The 16,136-nt window shown below is 37.3% G+C and overlaps 1 protein-coding gene across 5 annotated transcripts in view; it reads left to right on the top strand.

The window, feature by feature from the left end:
• Positions 1-16,136, top strand: part of EXOC6B (exocyst complex component 6B) — a 579,301-nt gene that overhangs the window by 403,641 nt on the left and 159,524 nt on the right. For all 5 annotated transcript variants that reach the window (XR_011425979.1, XR_011425980.1, XM_001492091.7 and 2 more), the window contains one exon: positions 6,094-6,235. Coding sequence is in view for 3 of the 5 variants with exons in the window: in XM_001492091.7 (XP_001492141.2) it covers positions 6,094-6,235 (142 nt within the window). In the remaining 2 variants the exon portion in view is untranslated. The remainder of the gene's footprint in view (positions 1-6,093; positions 6,236-16,136) is intronic.

Genomic DNA, 16,136 nt, shown 5'->3' on the forward strand with positions numbered 1-16,136 from the left:
GATAGCTTTCTTGTTTAGCAAAGGAAGGGAACTTAGAGGAGCAATCCAAAAAATCAGTTTCCATGGGGCAGGCAGAAGTAAGACGAGGATCCAGAATAGAGGAAATATCTACAAGGAGAGGTCAGGGTGGAAGGTTAAGGAAGCAGAGGCACAGGTACACAGAAAGAGGGAACAATATATAGGGTAGCTTTATGTTCTCTGAGTGGTTCTTACTTGCCTTGCTAGATCAGTTTCTGTGTCTGAACTTTCTCTATTTCACAGTGAAATAATTCATTAAATAAAATTTGACACACGAAAAAAATGTAAGCAAGGGCGTGTTACTGAGGAAGCAAAAGCAAAAGAGAAAGTTGGTGTGAAAGACAGCTCTCTTTCACAGAATAGTTCCTGGCTCTCTTTACCTGTTTCTTACTTTGAAACTTGCTAAGATTATCCAGAGAAAGAGAAGTTTGGCTTTGGCCACTTGGAGTCATTTAGATAAGATCCTTGATGATCTGGGACTCAGGATCTGATCCCAGTAGGTTGACAGAGAGCTCTGGTTGGAATCTATTCTAAATATCTGCTGTGAACTCAGCGTTCTTCTGATGCTTCCTTAGATGGACAAGGGATAAAAAAAACCTCTCACTCAGTATCCTGGCCTTTCAGATTTGTGTTATTTTTATCTTCTTGTCCTCTCCGTTCTCTTACCCAAGTCACAAAGCAACAGAAAGATGTGTCAACTACCACAAGGCCCTTTACTGGGAGGCAGGATCAAATGATTGTTAAGAGTCTTTGGAGTCTGACATGGCTGGATTCACATCCTAGCTCCACCACTCAGACATATAACTTAACCTCCCTGTCCTTATCTATAAATCGAAGATTAAATACCTCATGGGGTTCTTGTGAGAAAATATTTTCAAAATGTTTGGCACATAGTCAGTGCACAATAAATGGAAGCAGCCACTCTGTTGATGGTGGTGGAGATAGTAGTGGTGTTTATGATGGTGATACTTTCTCTAAGCTCTTCGCCTCTACTCACTATACTTAGTACTATGACATAGGGCTTAGTATTGTGTAATTGAAGTACTTAGTAGTTGAAAGTGATGAATACTGAGCTTTCTCTGTTTCTTTGAGGATTTTGTAAGATTTATACACATTTGTGTTAATTGTGTCTAATTATGTCTTTATGTAAAAAACAATGGATAAAACCTCCCTTTTTGTAGAAGAGAATCAGACACCTCCAAGGCATAAAGTACATATCAGTGTGTACCTACTCTGCACAGTCTTGGACTCTGCTTCATTTGGATATACCGAAAGAAAGATGCCATAGTTTCTTTCCTTGGAAACCATGTACTTTTCAAGGAAATGTGCATGCGTGAAATGACAATACATAGTACAAGTAAGAAAGACAGTAAATAGAGAAAGAGTAGAGGGAGTAATTTGAATTAGAGAATTTGAATCTAGGTATATTTTTGAAGCAAGTGAGTTGATTTAGTTACCAAAGAGCTACATGGTGAAAATCATAGAAGTATTTTCCTGGGTCTTGACTCATGCCCAGTGATGGTTCTCGCTATGGTCCTAAGTGTGACTTTGAATTAACATCATAAATTTTCTCACTAGTTGCTCCTTTGCCCTTCCCAAAACTTAAAAAAAAAAAAAAAAGACATTGTAACTGGATTGAGAAATAGTATGAACTATTTAAGTGCTTTGGTAGTTGACTTTCAGTTCATTTAGTTGATATTTATTGACTGTCTTGGAGTGCATAAATATTCTAGATGCATCAAGAGAGGCAGCATGATATTGCCTACAGAGCTAGTTGTAAGACCTTGTGATTCAAATCTCCCTGCATCCCAGGTTCCTCATACATTCAAAATACCATGATAATGCTTAGCTCATTTTTCCTCTTGTCTGGCATTCTCTCTCTATTCCTTTGCAGTCTCTCTACACTAATACTATCAAAGCTTCATTAGATATGGTCTAGATGTGGTAATGGCTGATTTGAGCCTGTTTTGGAGGTATACAAAGGCAGTTTTATGGGACATTTGGTCAGTTTAAGTTTTCTTAAGTTCCAAATACCTACCCTGTCCTAGTGATTTTGGCTGTATGTTCATAGAAAGAATCTGCTTCATAATAAGATAAGGAAGAGAGTGAAACCACCATTTTTTTTATTGCTTAGTGTGTTGGTTGTTGTTGCCTGAGTCTGTGTTTATCCTTTCTTAGAAAACCTGTGAACACCATGGTAGTAACAGAAACCAGAAGTGAAAAAGAGAATGGATAGTGGACTGTGAATTAGCAAAGCTTCAGAATGCTTCTAGACTTAGAAAAATATTTAACAATGAAAACATACATTTCTGCAATTATTACTTTGGAAATAAAGAATTAGCTTGAGGGGCTGGTCCTGTTGCCGAGTGGTTAAAGTTCCATGTGTTCCACTTCGGCACCCCAGGGTTCACAGGTTTGGATCCCGGGTGTGGACCTGCTCCACTCATCAGCCATGCTGTGTAGGCATCCCATGTACAAAGTAGGGGAATACTGGCACAAATGTTAGGACAGGGCCAGTCTCCCTCAAGCAAAGAAAGAGAGGATTGACAATGGGTGTTAGCTCAGGGTCAACCTTCCTCACACACACACAAAAGAATTAGCTTGAGGGTAAGTAGAGTGGAAAGTGGTTGGAGTGATTGGAGGGCAGTTAAATAACTCAGCATGTTAGAGTAGTGTAACCTGTGATCATTTGTAAGTGCATTTGGCTCTCTTGATTGATATATATTGATATAGACTTGAAAGCCAAGTTTATGTTTCATGTTAAAGTTAATAAGGTATTTAATATTTTGAGATGAATAATGAGTCAGAAGTGTCAACTAACTTACCCCAAATTACGCAGCTAATAAGTGGTGGAGATAAAAATTCGAACATGAGACTTTCTGACTCTGAACTGTTTTATTTTCATTTTACCAGGCCAGCTTTGTGTCTCTTTGGCAATCCATTTTGGCCACTGAAACGAGCCTTTCAAATACTGTCTTCTCAGCCTCCAGCTTAATTGTGCGTTTAGCTGTATGATTTTTACATCTCCATGTTCAGCTCGTTGGGTCTTCTAAGTATCTATTTTGGTCTAGATAATTACATTGGACACAAGTTAAAAAGTGTGCCCCAGCAGATACTCAGTGTTTGAAGAGTTGGCTCCTAAACTACTGCTATCTTACCTGTTTGGGTATAGTCTATGTCTTGGATAACCTGTTAACCTTGTTATTATCTGGACCTGTTTTTACCCACTTGTTCCAGTGTAAGACTGTAAGATTTACTATCACTTTTTAGGTGATGGTTTAATGGAAAGATACAGATTTAGGAATGGGTAGAAATACCAGATAGCTATATGAATTTGTCTAAATTTTTTAATCTCATGGAGAGCCTTAGTTTCTTAATCTACAAGAAAGGAATAATACCAACTTCTTGGGGGTGATTGTGAGAATTAAATGAAATGACACAAGATATCAACTGCCTGAGTATGACACATCTTGGATGTAAAGACGTGCCGAAGAGATGATAGTTTGTTTCCCTTTTCTCTGGCTTCTGATCTGCAGTGGTGTCTCTAGTGGGTTTAATTGAAAGCAAGCCATTTAATGTGAATTTCTTTTATAATGTGACTTTTCTCTTTAGGATTCTTTATGCTTCCAGTGCCTCTTTCCTACTTGGTCTCTATAGTGCTCCCTAACTTGAGTGTTTCCATTTGTTGTCTTAAATCATCCACAGATTGTGGATCTTCAGAACATACAAACAGAACCATATAGATGAGGAACATTTTTAGTATGTATACTAAAATAGGTCATTGTTTATTATTCTCCTATTTTTATGCTATAAAATAATACTTAGTCAAATAAATAAAATGTTTAATCTCACAAAGTAATCAAAGACATAAAAAGACATAAATTTAATTAGAGAAATTTATAATAGTACTCAGTGCTGGTGATTATGCAATTAAATGATACTCTCAGAAATATCTGGGGATATTGTAAATCAGAACACATCTTAGGTATAGCAGTTTATAGTTAGATATTTGGAAATCTGGTTTTTACCTATGTTCCTCTTCAGATATATGCTATATGTATTATGAATTACAATATTGATACCCCTCAACCTAGTGGGTCTGAGAAATAATCTTAAAGGAATTATCTAAAGTATGTAAAGAAGTATGCAAATTCAAAAATTTATTGTGCTATTGTTTATTATATTTTTTCCATTTAAAGCTTGCTATGTTTGCGGAAGGCTCTGGCTCAGAGAAACATATAAAAAAACTAAAGGGTACTGTAGTCAGAATCTGGCATTTTCATGAATCCTTACTAGACCTATAGTACTCTATGATCTAGTCTTTTTGTAATAACAATAACAACAAAAAAATAGAAACACCTAAATCCAATAGCAGAAGAATGAACAAATAAATTGTGGTATACTCCTAAAATAGAACAATGTGGAATAATTAAAGGAATAAACTGTAGCCACATGTATTACATTAAAAAAAAGTCACATTAATAATATTGAACCAAAAAAGCCAGGTGCAGAAGGACGTATTGTATGATATTATAGAAAGTTTCAGAATTCAGAAAATAATGCAATATATTGTTTCTTGTTATACACTTGTCATAATAGTATTTTCAAAATACAAATGGTACACCTAACAGCAATAATGGTCACCTCTGGGGAGAGGGAAGAAAATGATTAAGGAGGTCACACAAGGGCTTGAACTGTATGTATAATGTTTAGTGAATACATAAGTATTCATCATATATTTATATATATCTTTCATATGGCTGAAATATCTCATAATTTCAAAAAATAAGAATCCACTGAGTAATTTGAGGACTCAAACTTTTTAAAAAATATATCATTCTGTTTTTCAGAACAGGTGATAAATAACAGAAATAAAATGGATATATATCTGGAAAAAAGTGGATATATCTTCTGTGGTATATAGCTTAGACCTGGGACTAAGATGTAATTCACCAGATATAAAGTGTTGGAATCCTTTAAAGGAGATAGTAAAATATTAATTTTAATATCAATATTTTAGAAAATTAGCTTATTTTATGTTCATAAACCTCAACGTTCATTTTTTTTTTTTGAGGAAGATTAGCCCTGAGCTAACACTTGCCACCAATCCTCCTCTTTTTTGCTGAGGAAGACTGGCCCTGAGCTGATATCTGTGCCCATCTTCCTCCACTTTATATGTAGGGAGCCTGCCACAGCATGGCTTGACAAGTGGTGCATAGGTCCGCACCCAGGATCCAAACCATTGAACCCTGGACTGCCGAAGCAGAATGTGAGAACTTAACCACTGTGCCACCAGGCTGACCCCAGTGTTGATTTTTTAATAAAACAAAATTTATCCTTTTAATTATTTTTTCCAGAAACCTTTTTGTTTTAAACTGTTCTTTTCATTTTATATGTTCTAAATCATAAAGCAGTAAATACTTTGTTTTCTGGATAAATGAGGGATTATTGTTTACGTTTGTTTTTTAAGAATCATGGTAGTTTTAGAGGGGATGTTTTGAAATTTATTCTCTGTGGAAGAATTTCTTAGTTTGGTTAAGGTTTTGAATATTGTTTATCGTTGATTTAGGGAAAAAGTGCTTCTTGAATAACTAACTGGGCTTTGTGAATTTTAGCTCGGTGTCGTAGCTACATGATTGATGGCGATGGAGCTAATATTGAAGCTGATTCCCATCAGGTGCTGTTAATCCCAAGGTTGTTTGATTGCAGGGGTATCATGATGGAGAAAACCTTAAAGACATTTCTTTTTTTTTTTTTTTTTTTTTTAAAGATTTTATTTTTTCCTTTTTCTCCCCAAAGCCCCCCGGTACATAGTTGTGTATTCTTCGTTGTGGGTCCTTCTAGTTGTGGCATGTGGGACGCTGCCTCAGCGTGGTCTGATGAGCAGTGCCATGTCCGCGCCCAGGATTCGAACCAACGAAACACTGGGCCGCCTGCAGCGGAGCGCGCGAACTTAACCACTCGGCCACGGGGCCAGCCCCAAAGACATTTCTAATTGAAAAATAAATGATTTTAATTTTTGTTGGAATTTCATTTTAATCTGTTAACATTACGATTTACATTCTTGTATTCCAGGGAAAGGTGGCCCAGACAGCATGTATGTCAGCTTGCAAGCATTTAGCCACATCCTTGATGCAACTGTTGCTGGAAGCTGAAGTAAGGCAGCTCACCTTGGGAGCATTACAGCAGTTCAACTTGGATGTCAGAGAATGTGAACGTAAGACAGTGAACCATCCCTTTGCTTGTTTCTTTTACCTGCGTGCTCACTTCTGCAAAAAAAAAAAAGTTTTAGGTCTGTGAGGTCTTCATTCCTGATGGACTCAAAGAATACCTGGATGACAGAGATAACTTATAGGACATCTAGGAATAGAACCGATCAGCAAGTGAACGAGGGCCTAGGCCCAGATGTAGAACAGAGAAGATCTTTGGGCACAAGGAAGTTTGCAGTCTAGAGGGGCATATAAGGCAGGCATGCATTTAACAGACACCAAAGAAAATCTGATTAGTCCAAAGACTTCAAAAGAATGCAGTTCCCAACCATTTCCTTTTTATGCTATATTTTAAAACTGTTTTTACATCTTATCTGCAAACTCTTCTTAGTCTAAAGAACAAATGGTGTGCGTATTTATCTATCAGAAATACTTTCTGTTACAGATGGAAACAAAAAATCTTAGGGTGGTTTAGACAAATAGATTTTCCTTTTCTCAGAGGTAATGAGTTGCTGTATTGATTTAGTTGCTTGGTGGTGTCATCAAGGACTCAGGGTCTTTTGTTCCCTCTCCTCTGCCGTACTTAGAGTATGGACTTTTCCTCCTCATATATGTTATGGTCCAAAGAGACTCACATTCAAGACAGGAAAAAGGGGCCAATGTCATCTATTGCTCTTGTCAAGAAAATAAAAACCTTTTCAGGAGATGCCTAAAATACTTCCCTGTTTGTCTCATTGGTCAGAATACAGTTATGTGGTCACCTCCAGCTCTCAGGGAGGCTAGGAGATTGAGTATCTGACATAGTGAAAGAGGAGCATCATTATTGGCTTAGCTGATTCATCATGAATCATCCCCTTGGAGTAAAACACAAAGTTAGGCTTTGGTTAGGAAGGAATGAAGAGTGTTGTAGTATTCATTGTGCTGTCGGTGAAAAATGAAAATGAACAAAAATGATATGACTACTGGAAATTTTTTCTGACTCTAAGAAATTAAAATAGTAGAAAATTCCATGAGTCTGCTATCTGACCCAGCTTTTTATTTTTACTGCTTATTGGTTCCCTTGGTTGACTTTTGATGGCTGGAAATTAAGGTTTTATTGGTTTTGCTGGTGTTAATTAATTAATTGATTAATTGAAACTTCCAGTTCCACCCATCACAGAGTAACAGGTATCAAAGCTCCCCTTCTGCCATAAACAACTGTAAAACTGGATAAACCATATGAAGCAACTCTTTTCATGCATTGAACAGCAACCAGCATAAAGCTGTGATCTTTCAGAGAGGGGAAATACACAGGTTAAGTGTGACATTCACTCTCATTTTCTGTCTGGGGGCACTAACTATCCAAACAGCAGCACAGGGAACTAGAGCCCAAATAAAAAGCAGTGTATCCTACAGAAAATAAAACGAAGATTGGCATCTGGGGCTGGTGAGGCAGCTGGGATTTGTGGGGCGAGGTACCAGAGCAGGGAATTGCTTAGAGAAGTAGCTCTAGAAATCTGTATTGAGAGCCCTTGAGTCTTTGGTCAAAAAGCTAAATTGCCATGTGCATGGTGAAACTCTGAGGCTTGGCAGAGAACAGCCACTGAGGATCTGTGAGGTAAATCGGAGTGCCAGAGGTCACAGAGTGCTGCAGAATTCCACAGAGTGGAATTCTGACCAACCAGGGTGGAGAGGAAGACCCCAGAAGGTTAGGCCTTAAGAGTGCTACTCAAACCATTCTTGCGGATGCTTTGTCCAGTTTTCCAGCTTCTTTTTTCAGTAGGAACCTGAGTTCTCTTCCTTTTACTCCATCAGGACCAGTAGTGAGATCAAGTGAATATCTTTTCAAGGTTTATTTATTTTATTTTATTTTTTATAGAAATACTGTCTCCTCCTTTTGGAAATTTTTGGAGAATAAGACAAGTACAAAAGGAAAACAAAAATCATCATAATCTCATCATTCAGAAATAAGTACAATTCCAGGGGTTACATCCAGATGTGATAATATCCAGCAGCCACAGAATTGTTTCTAGAAGTCATCCACCAGATTCCTTGCATCTAGTTACCCAAAATTGTTTCATCTGCCTCTGTCTTAACCAGTTATTTACCAGGAGAGTGAAACCATAATGATTGTCTAGACTAATCAAGATTAGTTCTTGATGTTAAGTATGAAATCATCCTTTTCTAAGTTTTGAGGAAAGAGTAAAAGCTCATTCTGATGTAAAGAAAAGGGCTTTGGAGCAGGCAGCCAACCAGTACCACTGGTTACACAGCTAAGTTTAATGAATGATTGGGAATGACTACATGGCTGCGTTTTTGATAGAGCAAAAAGATAAAGAGGGATGGAGGGTGATAAAGCTAAAATATAAAATACAGAGAGCCTTAAGGAGGAGAAGTGATGGTCCGGGAGAAGCTGATGAATAAGGAAGATGCCCATCTTATGGGCTGATTCTGAAGCACATTTTCTGTAGAAGAATGAGCAACTTTTACTTGAGAGAACTATAGGCGAATTGGTATCCTTAGCAGAGAGCCAGCTTTGAGTTAAGACTAAGAGGTGGAGAGATCATAATAGACCTTGTTAACTATAAAAGAGGTTCCAGAGAGCCAGTATATTATCTGAAAAGCCATTCGATATTTGTAATAACCTTTCAGACTTAGGTCAGCTTGAAGCTAACATTTGTAGGGCATGACAGTGCCTCCAATAACCATATTACCACTAAAATTTTTTCCCCATATATTGTGGAGCCACTAAGGTTCATTGATTTAGAATTTAATGTTTTATTTCTGATTGACAGTAATTTGTCTGTCAAGAAACTTTCCATGGACATTTATTTTACTTTAAAAGAAAGAATTCTATTCTGTGTCTTTTGCTATACCATCCCCCTCATTTTTTTTTCTTTAGATGCTCAGTGGTCTATAAAAAATCTTAAAGAAATGATACATAAGATTCAAGTAACTATACAGAGGCGTATAAAAGCAGCCCCAAATGACAAGATAATTAACACTTACATCTCTCTACCCAGTGGTGTATGCGTGAGCTATTTTCCCTATTGTCTGTGATTCTTGGGAGAACTGTATAGGTCCTGAAAGAAATCAAACTCTGGACAAGACAGAATGTGAATGTACCTTCAGTGTTTGACTCTGAGGTCTGGGCTGCCACTTTCTTAGATCTCAAATACATAGAAGAACTATATGCATTACCACAAGCCTGAAATATTCAGGTAGTATAGTGTAGTCATTAAGAACATAGATTTTAGAGTCAGCTCGACCAGATGGACTCAAGTCACCACTTCCTTTTAATGTGACCATGTGTAAATTATGAACCTTTCACAGCCCCGTTTATGAAATAGGAATAATAATAGTTCCTTATATTACAGGGATGGGGTCAGAATTAAATAAGGTAATGCATGAAAGGGTTTACTTCATGGCTGGCAAAACACTAAATATGCAAGAAATAGTAGCTTCTCCTGTTGTTATCATCAGCAGCAGCAGCAGCAGCAGTTAATAAATATCCAGCAACTCTCAGAAGGTCTTTTGCAGACCACTCAGACCTTTGGCTATAACTTGTGAATCAGTTAGGTTTGGAGATGCTCTTTTATTTGGTATAAGAAATTAAGTTTTGCTTCTTGGTAGTTGTCTGTCAAACTTCTGTGGTTGTCCTGAAAGGTATGATCCAGAACTGGTGATTTTCTAATTCTCAGCTTGATGCTTTTGTGAGAAATCAATCAGTTAGCTGAACTGTTTGCTAGAAATGGTAACTACTGCTTAGAGCATCATTATCTAACGGGAGTGTTCTTGCTAGGTAATTCTTACTGACAGGCTACCAAACCAAGTACCTTTAAGGTGACATTATTATAAATTTAGGAGATGTGAAGAAAATATTCCTTTCCTTTTAAAAATTGACAGTGACCTCCGAGTATTTCTACTTTGGATGGATTTCATGTTGCATCCCCATACATTTGTGTGTCTTATATTTGGTTTTGGATATTAGAGCACCGGATCCTAGCAGAGAAACTGGATTTTAAATACTAGCAGGTCTTGATGGCCTAATACTTAACTCCCTATCAAACTTGATCAGTACTGTGTCACTCATGCACTAGGATGTTGAGTCTGTGTCTGGATGTGGAATTTCCTAAGCTTTCTCTTGGTGTATTCTAAATAAGGTGGTCTAGGTTCATATTCCATCTCAACTACTTGTTAACAGTATTAATTCAGCAATCTGTTCATTTATTCAGCAAATAGATGTGGAGCCTCTACTCTGTGCAAACAACCATACTGAAGGCTGGAGATACAGTGGGAAACCATGAATTTTAAATAGGAGAGAGACTTGATTAAATTTGTATTTTTACAAGGAACTCTGCAGTTTATCAGGAGCCTTGGAGACCAGTTAGAAGGCGGCTGCAGTAATCCATGATTGAGGTGATTTGGGAGCTTCAGCATATTTCTGCATGATAATTAAAGCCATAGGAGTGAATGAATCAGCTCATCTAACGTCCCTGCGTCCATTACTGTACTGGAAATACACATCCCTCCTCTATTTGTCTCACAGTATTGTCATGAAGTCAAATGAGATGATATATATAAAATCATTTGTAAACAGCCATGGAAATTTTATTTATTACAATTATTTTTTCTTTATCCATATGATTTTATATGTTTTTTTCTTATTTTCTTTTCCACTTCCACTGTTACATGGTTTACAATGTTAAATATTTTCAGTTTTCAGTTATCTGCTAAGGTCCCTAAACTCTTCAAAAGATTAGTATATTAAATATATCACGTAATTAAGCTAAAGCCACAGGGACATTTAGTTGCAAGGAAATGCAGTGGCAATTGCATCTTTTTAAATTTAATGTAATCCGTTATTTCCCAGGACCCATCAGTCTTTTGCACAGAAGGCCCTTGAAGGGGAAAGTAATATAATGCATTATGCCAAATTCTCTGAGTTTTTTTATGGTCAAGTTAATCTGGGCTTGGTTTACTGTTTTGGAAAGGAACAAGGACTCCAAAGCCTTCCGTTTCACCATTCTAACCATAATTGCCCTCACTTTACAGGTCAGGAAACCAATGTGGAGAATCTGCCTAAACTCAGGATTTGAAGAAACATCTTGAGAATATATTCATGATCTCACTGAGCCTAGTATGATATAAAATAGTGGCAGAACATCGTTTGTCACTTAACCTCCATAAGTCCCCACTCTAACTGAGAGATCAGCTAGCTTTCTGCATCCCTAAAGAATTAGTTTTAGCTCAAAGTCAGGATCCAGCATTCCTGAAAAGTTTGAACGTTTCCATCTCTTTGTATATATTTAGTAAAATAAGTGCCTGCAAGTCACCTTGTGGTATAGCAGGCTCTCCCCTGACTCAATTTTACTACTGGGGCTTCTGAATTAAAGAATCTTTAGAAAGTGATGTCTCTGAACCTTAAGTACCAGGCCCAAACAACTGCCAATTAGGATAACTGTACTCACTTATTTTGATTTTCTGCACTACTTGAGCCCAACTATCCTTGACTCTCCAATTCCATATAGTTAATTATCCACCTTTGGTCACTCCCCATGAGGGTCTCTCCTAGGGCTTCCAGCATTTCTTTACCAATCTCTTCCTGATGTGGGGGAGACAGAAGAGAGGAGAGCCCTCGGTACCCTGGGTGAGAAACATAAGGAAAGCATATGTGACAGATCCACACTATCATTCTTCTGTTGTAGCCTTTGAAGTTTATATTATGCAAAGGGAGTGCTGGTCCAATAATAACTAAGCCAGTACTAAACTCCAATCTGTATCAGCCAACCAAGCAAACTGTTAAAGTGACTACTAGCTAGTACATTAAATCAAGCCTCTCCAGTGAGATGCCCTATAGTAATTAATCTGTCAATCAAGATTATGTTTAGTCGTCCTTGAATAAGTAGTGCAGAATGCCTATCCACACAGTTTTCCCTGTTTGTGCTGAGATTCCCTAGAAAACTCTTACATTTCCTTCTGAATATAATTCTTTTCTTCCCTACTCTTCTTTTGCATATTATCCTTGAGCGCATGTTGCGTTTAGATCCTAGTCACAGGACAAGATTCAGTAAGAGATAGAGCATAGCAGAGCAGAGTGCTACTTTTCTCTGGCAAGGGGGATACAGTGAAAAGCATTCTGGAGAAGGCTGAGGGATCTAGGTTCCACAGTTTCTCTCAGCACCCTTGCATTTATCAAAGAAATATGGTGAGGTTATGAACACAGCTGGTGTATCAGTCCATAACTTGAAAGATCAATTCATGCACTTGATTTTCAACTCACTCAGCTATCCAGCTGCAAACAGAGGGAGATTATTGCAGTAGTGCCTCACGAGGGTTCTGTGCTTTCTGGATTCTTGAACTGTGCATTCTAGCAAGGACCAGAGTGCCCCATTTGTGTTTTAAGTTGCCCAGTGTTAAAAGCTCTCACATGACTCATATTCTTCAATTTCTTTAAATTGATCAGTGGCAGCACAACCTAGTCCTCCAAAGCTTCGCCCTCAGTGAGAACTTGTTCCCAGGTGACTTAAGATAATACCTTAATTATGAGCTTGACTGCCACATTCCACAGACTGTTGACTTCCCATCCTGGGAAATGAAGGGAAGTCTCAATGCCCTTTTCCCTGCAATCACCTGCTAACCAATTCCAAACATTCTACTTTTTCTCTAAGTCTTTTGTTTGCCAGCTCAATCCCTAATAATCTGTCTTAATTAGAGTATGTTTATTTGCAAGGAACAAAAATCTATTCAAAGCAATTCAAGAATAAAGGAGGGCTTATTTTGAATATATGGATTTCATAGAATTCAAGGAAAAGATAAACAGTAGATCGGTTAGGTCAGGGATGCTCACTTCTGTTTTCTTAGCATCTAGCACAGTGCCTGACATATGGTACTTGCTTAATAAATATTTGTTGAAAGAATAAAAATGACTCATTTAGCAACTACCTCAGTTTCTGGATCCCTTCGGTCAGCTCTGAGGATGGGAGGAAGTAGAAGTAGGAAGTAACTCAAGATGGATGTCATGTGATGTGAACAGCAAGACAACCTGAGATATACTCGGAATCCTAAGGAATATTCTCTTAGGAGGATGTACAACTGGTGAGTCAATGATTGGCAACTTTAGTACACATATCCTACCACCAACTTCTGTGACTTATAAAGCCATCTTTGCCATCAACAGTCAATTCTCAATGTATCAGCTGTATAATACGTAATAATTAAAATCACGGGCGATAGACAAATTGGCCTTTGAAACCCAGATCTTCATTTAGTAGTTTGGGCATACTTAACTCTTCCTCTAAACCTCAGTTTCTCTATTTGTAAAATGAAGTTACAATGTACCTATCTCATAGATTTGTTGTGATAATTAAGTGAGTAATTAACACATAATAAAGTTCAATAACTGTTAGCTGCCATCCTCATTGTTAGTGTCACTGTCATCAACATCAGAACAGTACTGGGCTGGAAGTCAGGAAACTTGTATTAATAACCTCAGTTTTGCCACCAACTAGCCATATGGTCTTGGGAATTCATTAAACCTCTCTGAGCTTTGGGCTCCTTATTTATAAGATAAGAACATTGGGCTACATGATCTCTGAATTTCCTTTTAGTTCCAAGATAGTAAGATTTGTCATGAGAGGGAAGATTGTGTAGATATTTTTATGTCTGTGGAGAGTTGTTAAAAGAATTAAATGAGATAATGCATGTGAAATGCTTTACAGATCCTGGTGCATACATGAATATTTGCAAGCATTAGTAAATATTAAATATGTTTATTATAGTTTTCATTATAGTTATGTGTGATGCCATGTTCACCAGGGAACTTAGAGTATACGGAAGCAGAAAGCAGGCTTTGAGTGATTGCCATCAGAGGGTCTTGTAGATTCAATGACCATTGGAATAGGGTCAATAATGTTTTTCTCAAAGAAACTTTCTATATAATTCTTTTAAGACAGGATTGCCTCAGAGTCTGTTTTATACTGTTTACTTTTAGATAATACTTGTTTAGGAAAAAAATCAAGCCATCTAGTCAAGACCTGAAGCACTATAGTATCTTGTAGAGATGTCAGAGTGGTTGTGGGTCAAATCAGAATTGCCATGATGAAACATGTTAGTTAAGCAGTCCTGAATTTCAGAAGACACTAATAAGTATGAATACATTTCTTTTGGAAACTTGGTTATCGGGACGTGAATACTGATAGAAATAAATTTAAAGAAGAGAAATTGGCTCTTTATAAAATTAAACAAATCTTGGAAATTTTAAATCATTGGGGCAAATGGTACTATTTCATACTAACAGATTCTTGTGAAAAGTTTTTAATTTACTTCCTTTCCAATTAAAATATATTTTTTATACTTTATCCAAAGGACACTTTTCAAATTGTATCTTAAGTATTTGGTACCTCTTCAAGTCTTAAAAAGAGAGCCATCCTAAGAATGTAAGATTTGAAGAGAGACACATGGAAAAAGTTTGAACCTAGTAAACTTTTAAAGCTGATCTCCCTAGGGTATATGAGAACAACAGATTCCTCTGTTGTTAGAGGATATATAGTGCTTGATGATGCAAATTTACTATTATTAGACTACTGAAGGACATTTTGTGTGTTTCAGTATCATTAATTTCAGATCCTTTGGCTTCTATCCTCAACCTCATCTTTCTGAATATAATTTTAAAACAAGCTTTCCTTTTCTGCCCTCTTCCATCTGAGAAACATTAAGGTAAGAAGATGGATGATAGACTTTGAGTTTGTATGCAGAAAAATAAACTTATTTCCTATAATTTGCAGTGCTCTGCACATGTGAAAATCTAAGGATAATTAGTTGTTATTGCTTTAATATGATAGAGACAATAACTTGTTCCATGAGACAAGCTCCATGGCTAATGAATTTTATCTTTTGGTTGATTGACTGGTTAATGGAATCAGAAAAATATTTTATGTCTCTTCTTTACAATAATGCTTTCATTCTCTCCTGGAAATATATAAGGATTTGGGTAGCCAGTCTTTGTTAGAGCACATCCTTCTTTATTCATTTTATCATTTATTTTCCTCTTTTCTCAGTTTTGTTGTATATTCTTGTTTCTAATTTTCTTTTTGATTCAATATTTGCAGTGAAACTTACAGATTTACAAGGGAAAATCACTGTTAGCAATTGTATATATATATGCGCACAGTAATCATCAGTTCTTTCATTCTCTGCGTTCCTTGTTTTCTCTGTAAGACCTGCAACACTGTAGATATTCTATATAAGAAATCAGATTTAAAACTGAAGTGCAGTGGGAATTTGTAGGATGAAAATAGAAACCATAGTCTCGTATCATTTTCTCAGGCGCACCGCTCTCAATCAGCCTATACAAAAGCTTCTTTAGAAATTTACGGATCATTTGGCTTTGTCTCTCGCCCACTTCCCAGGCCTTTACTAGTTCTCTTTACAAGCAGGATTGAGCTTGAATTCTTAGGTCTAAAATGGTGTGAGAAGAGCACAAACTGCAAAAGCAGTACAAAAGCCCTGCTGTGTTTGCTGTTGTCCTCCCATGCCTAGAAGGTTTGTCATAGTAGGTGCCGCACTATTATGATGTGTCTTTCTTGGCTGTGGAGAACCCAAATAGAAGGCTTCCCTGCCATTAAAATGGCCATGTCGCTTCTCTTTGACTGTGGATGATGGACCCTGTACCCTCTGGAAGGGCTTTTCTCAGACATGGGTCAGTGAGTAGTGCCCACTCAGCAGTTATTTTGGTTTATGGGCTGAAGTTTCTTGAATTCCAGGAGATAAGGCAGTCATTGTCTCCCTGGGCCCATTGCCAGACACCTGGTCATTTGATAGTAGTTGCTGCCAACCTGAGCGGTGAGGGTAGGCAACCTGCTCTTGCTCACCATGGCCTAAGATGCCATCCCTGTCAAGCAAATGGAGATGGATCATGCTGCTCTAACT

This window comes from Equus caballus, chromosome 15 (assembly GCF_041296265.1).
Source record: "Equus caballus isolate H_3958 breed thoroughbred chromosome 15, TB-T2T, whole genome shotgun sequence".
Classification (NCBI taxonomy): domain Eukaryota; kingdom Metazoa; phylum Chordata; class Mammalia; order Perissodactyla; family Equidae; genus Equus; species Equus caballus.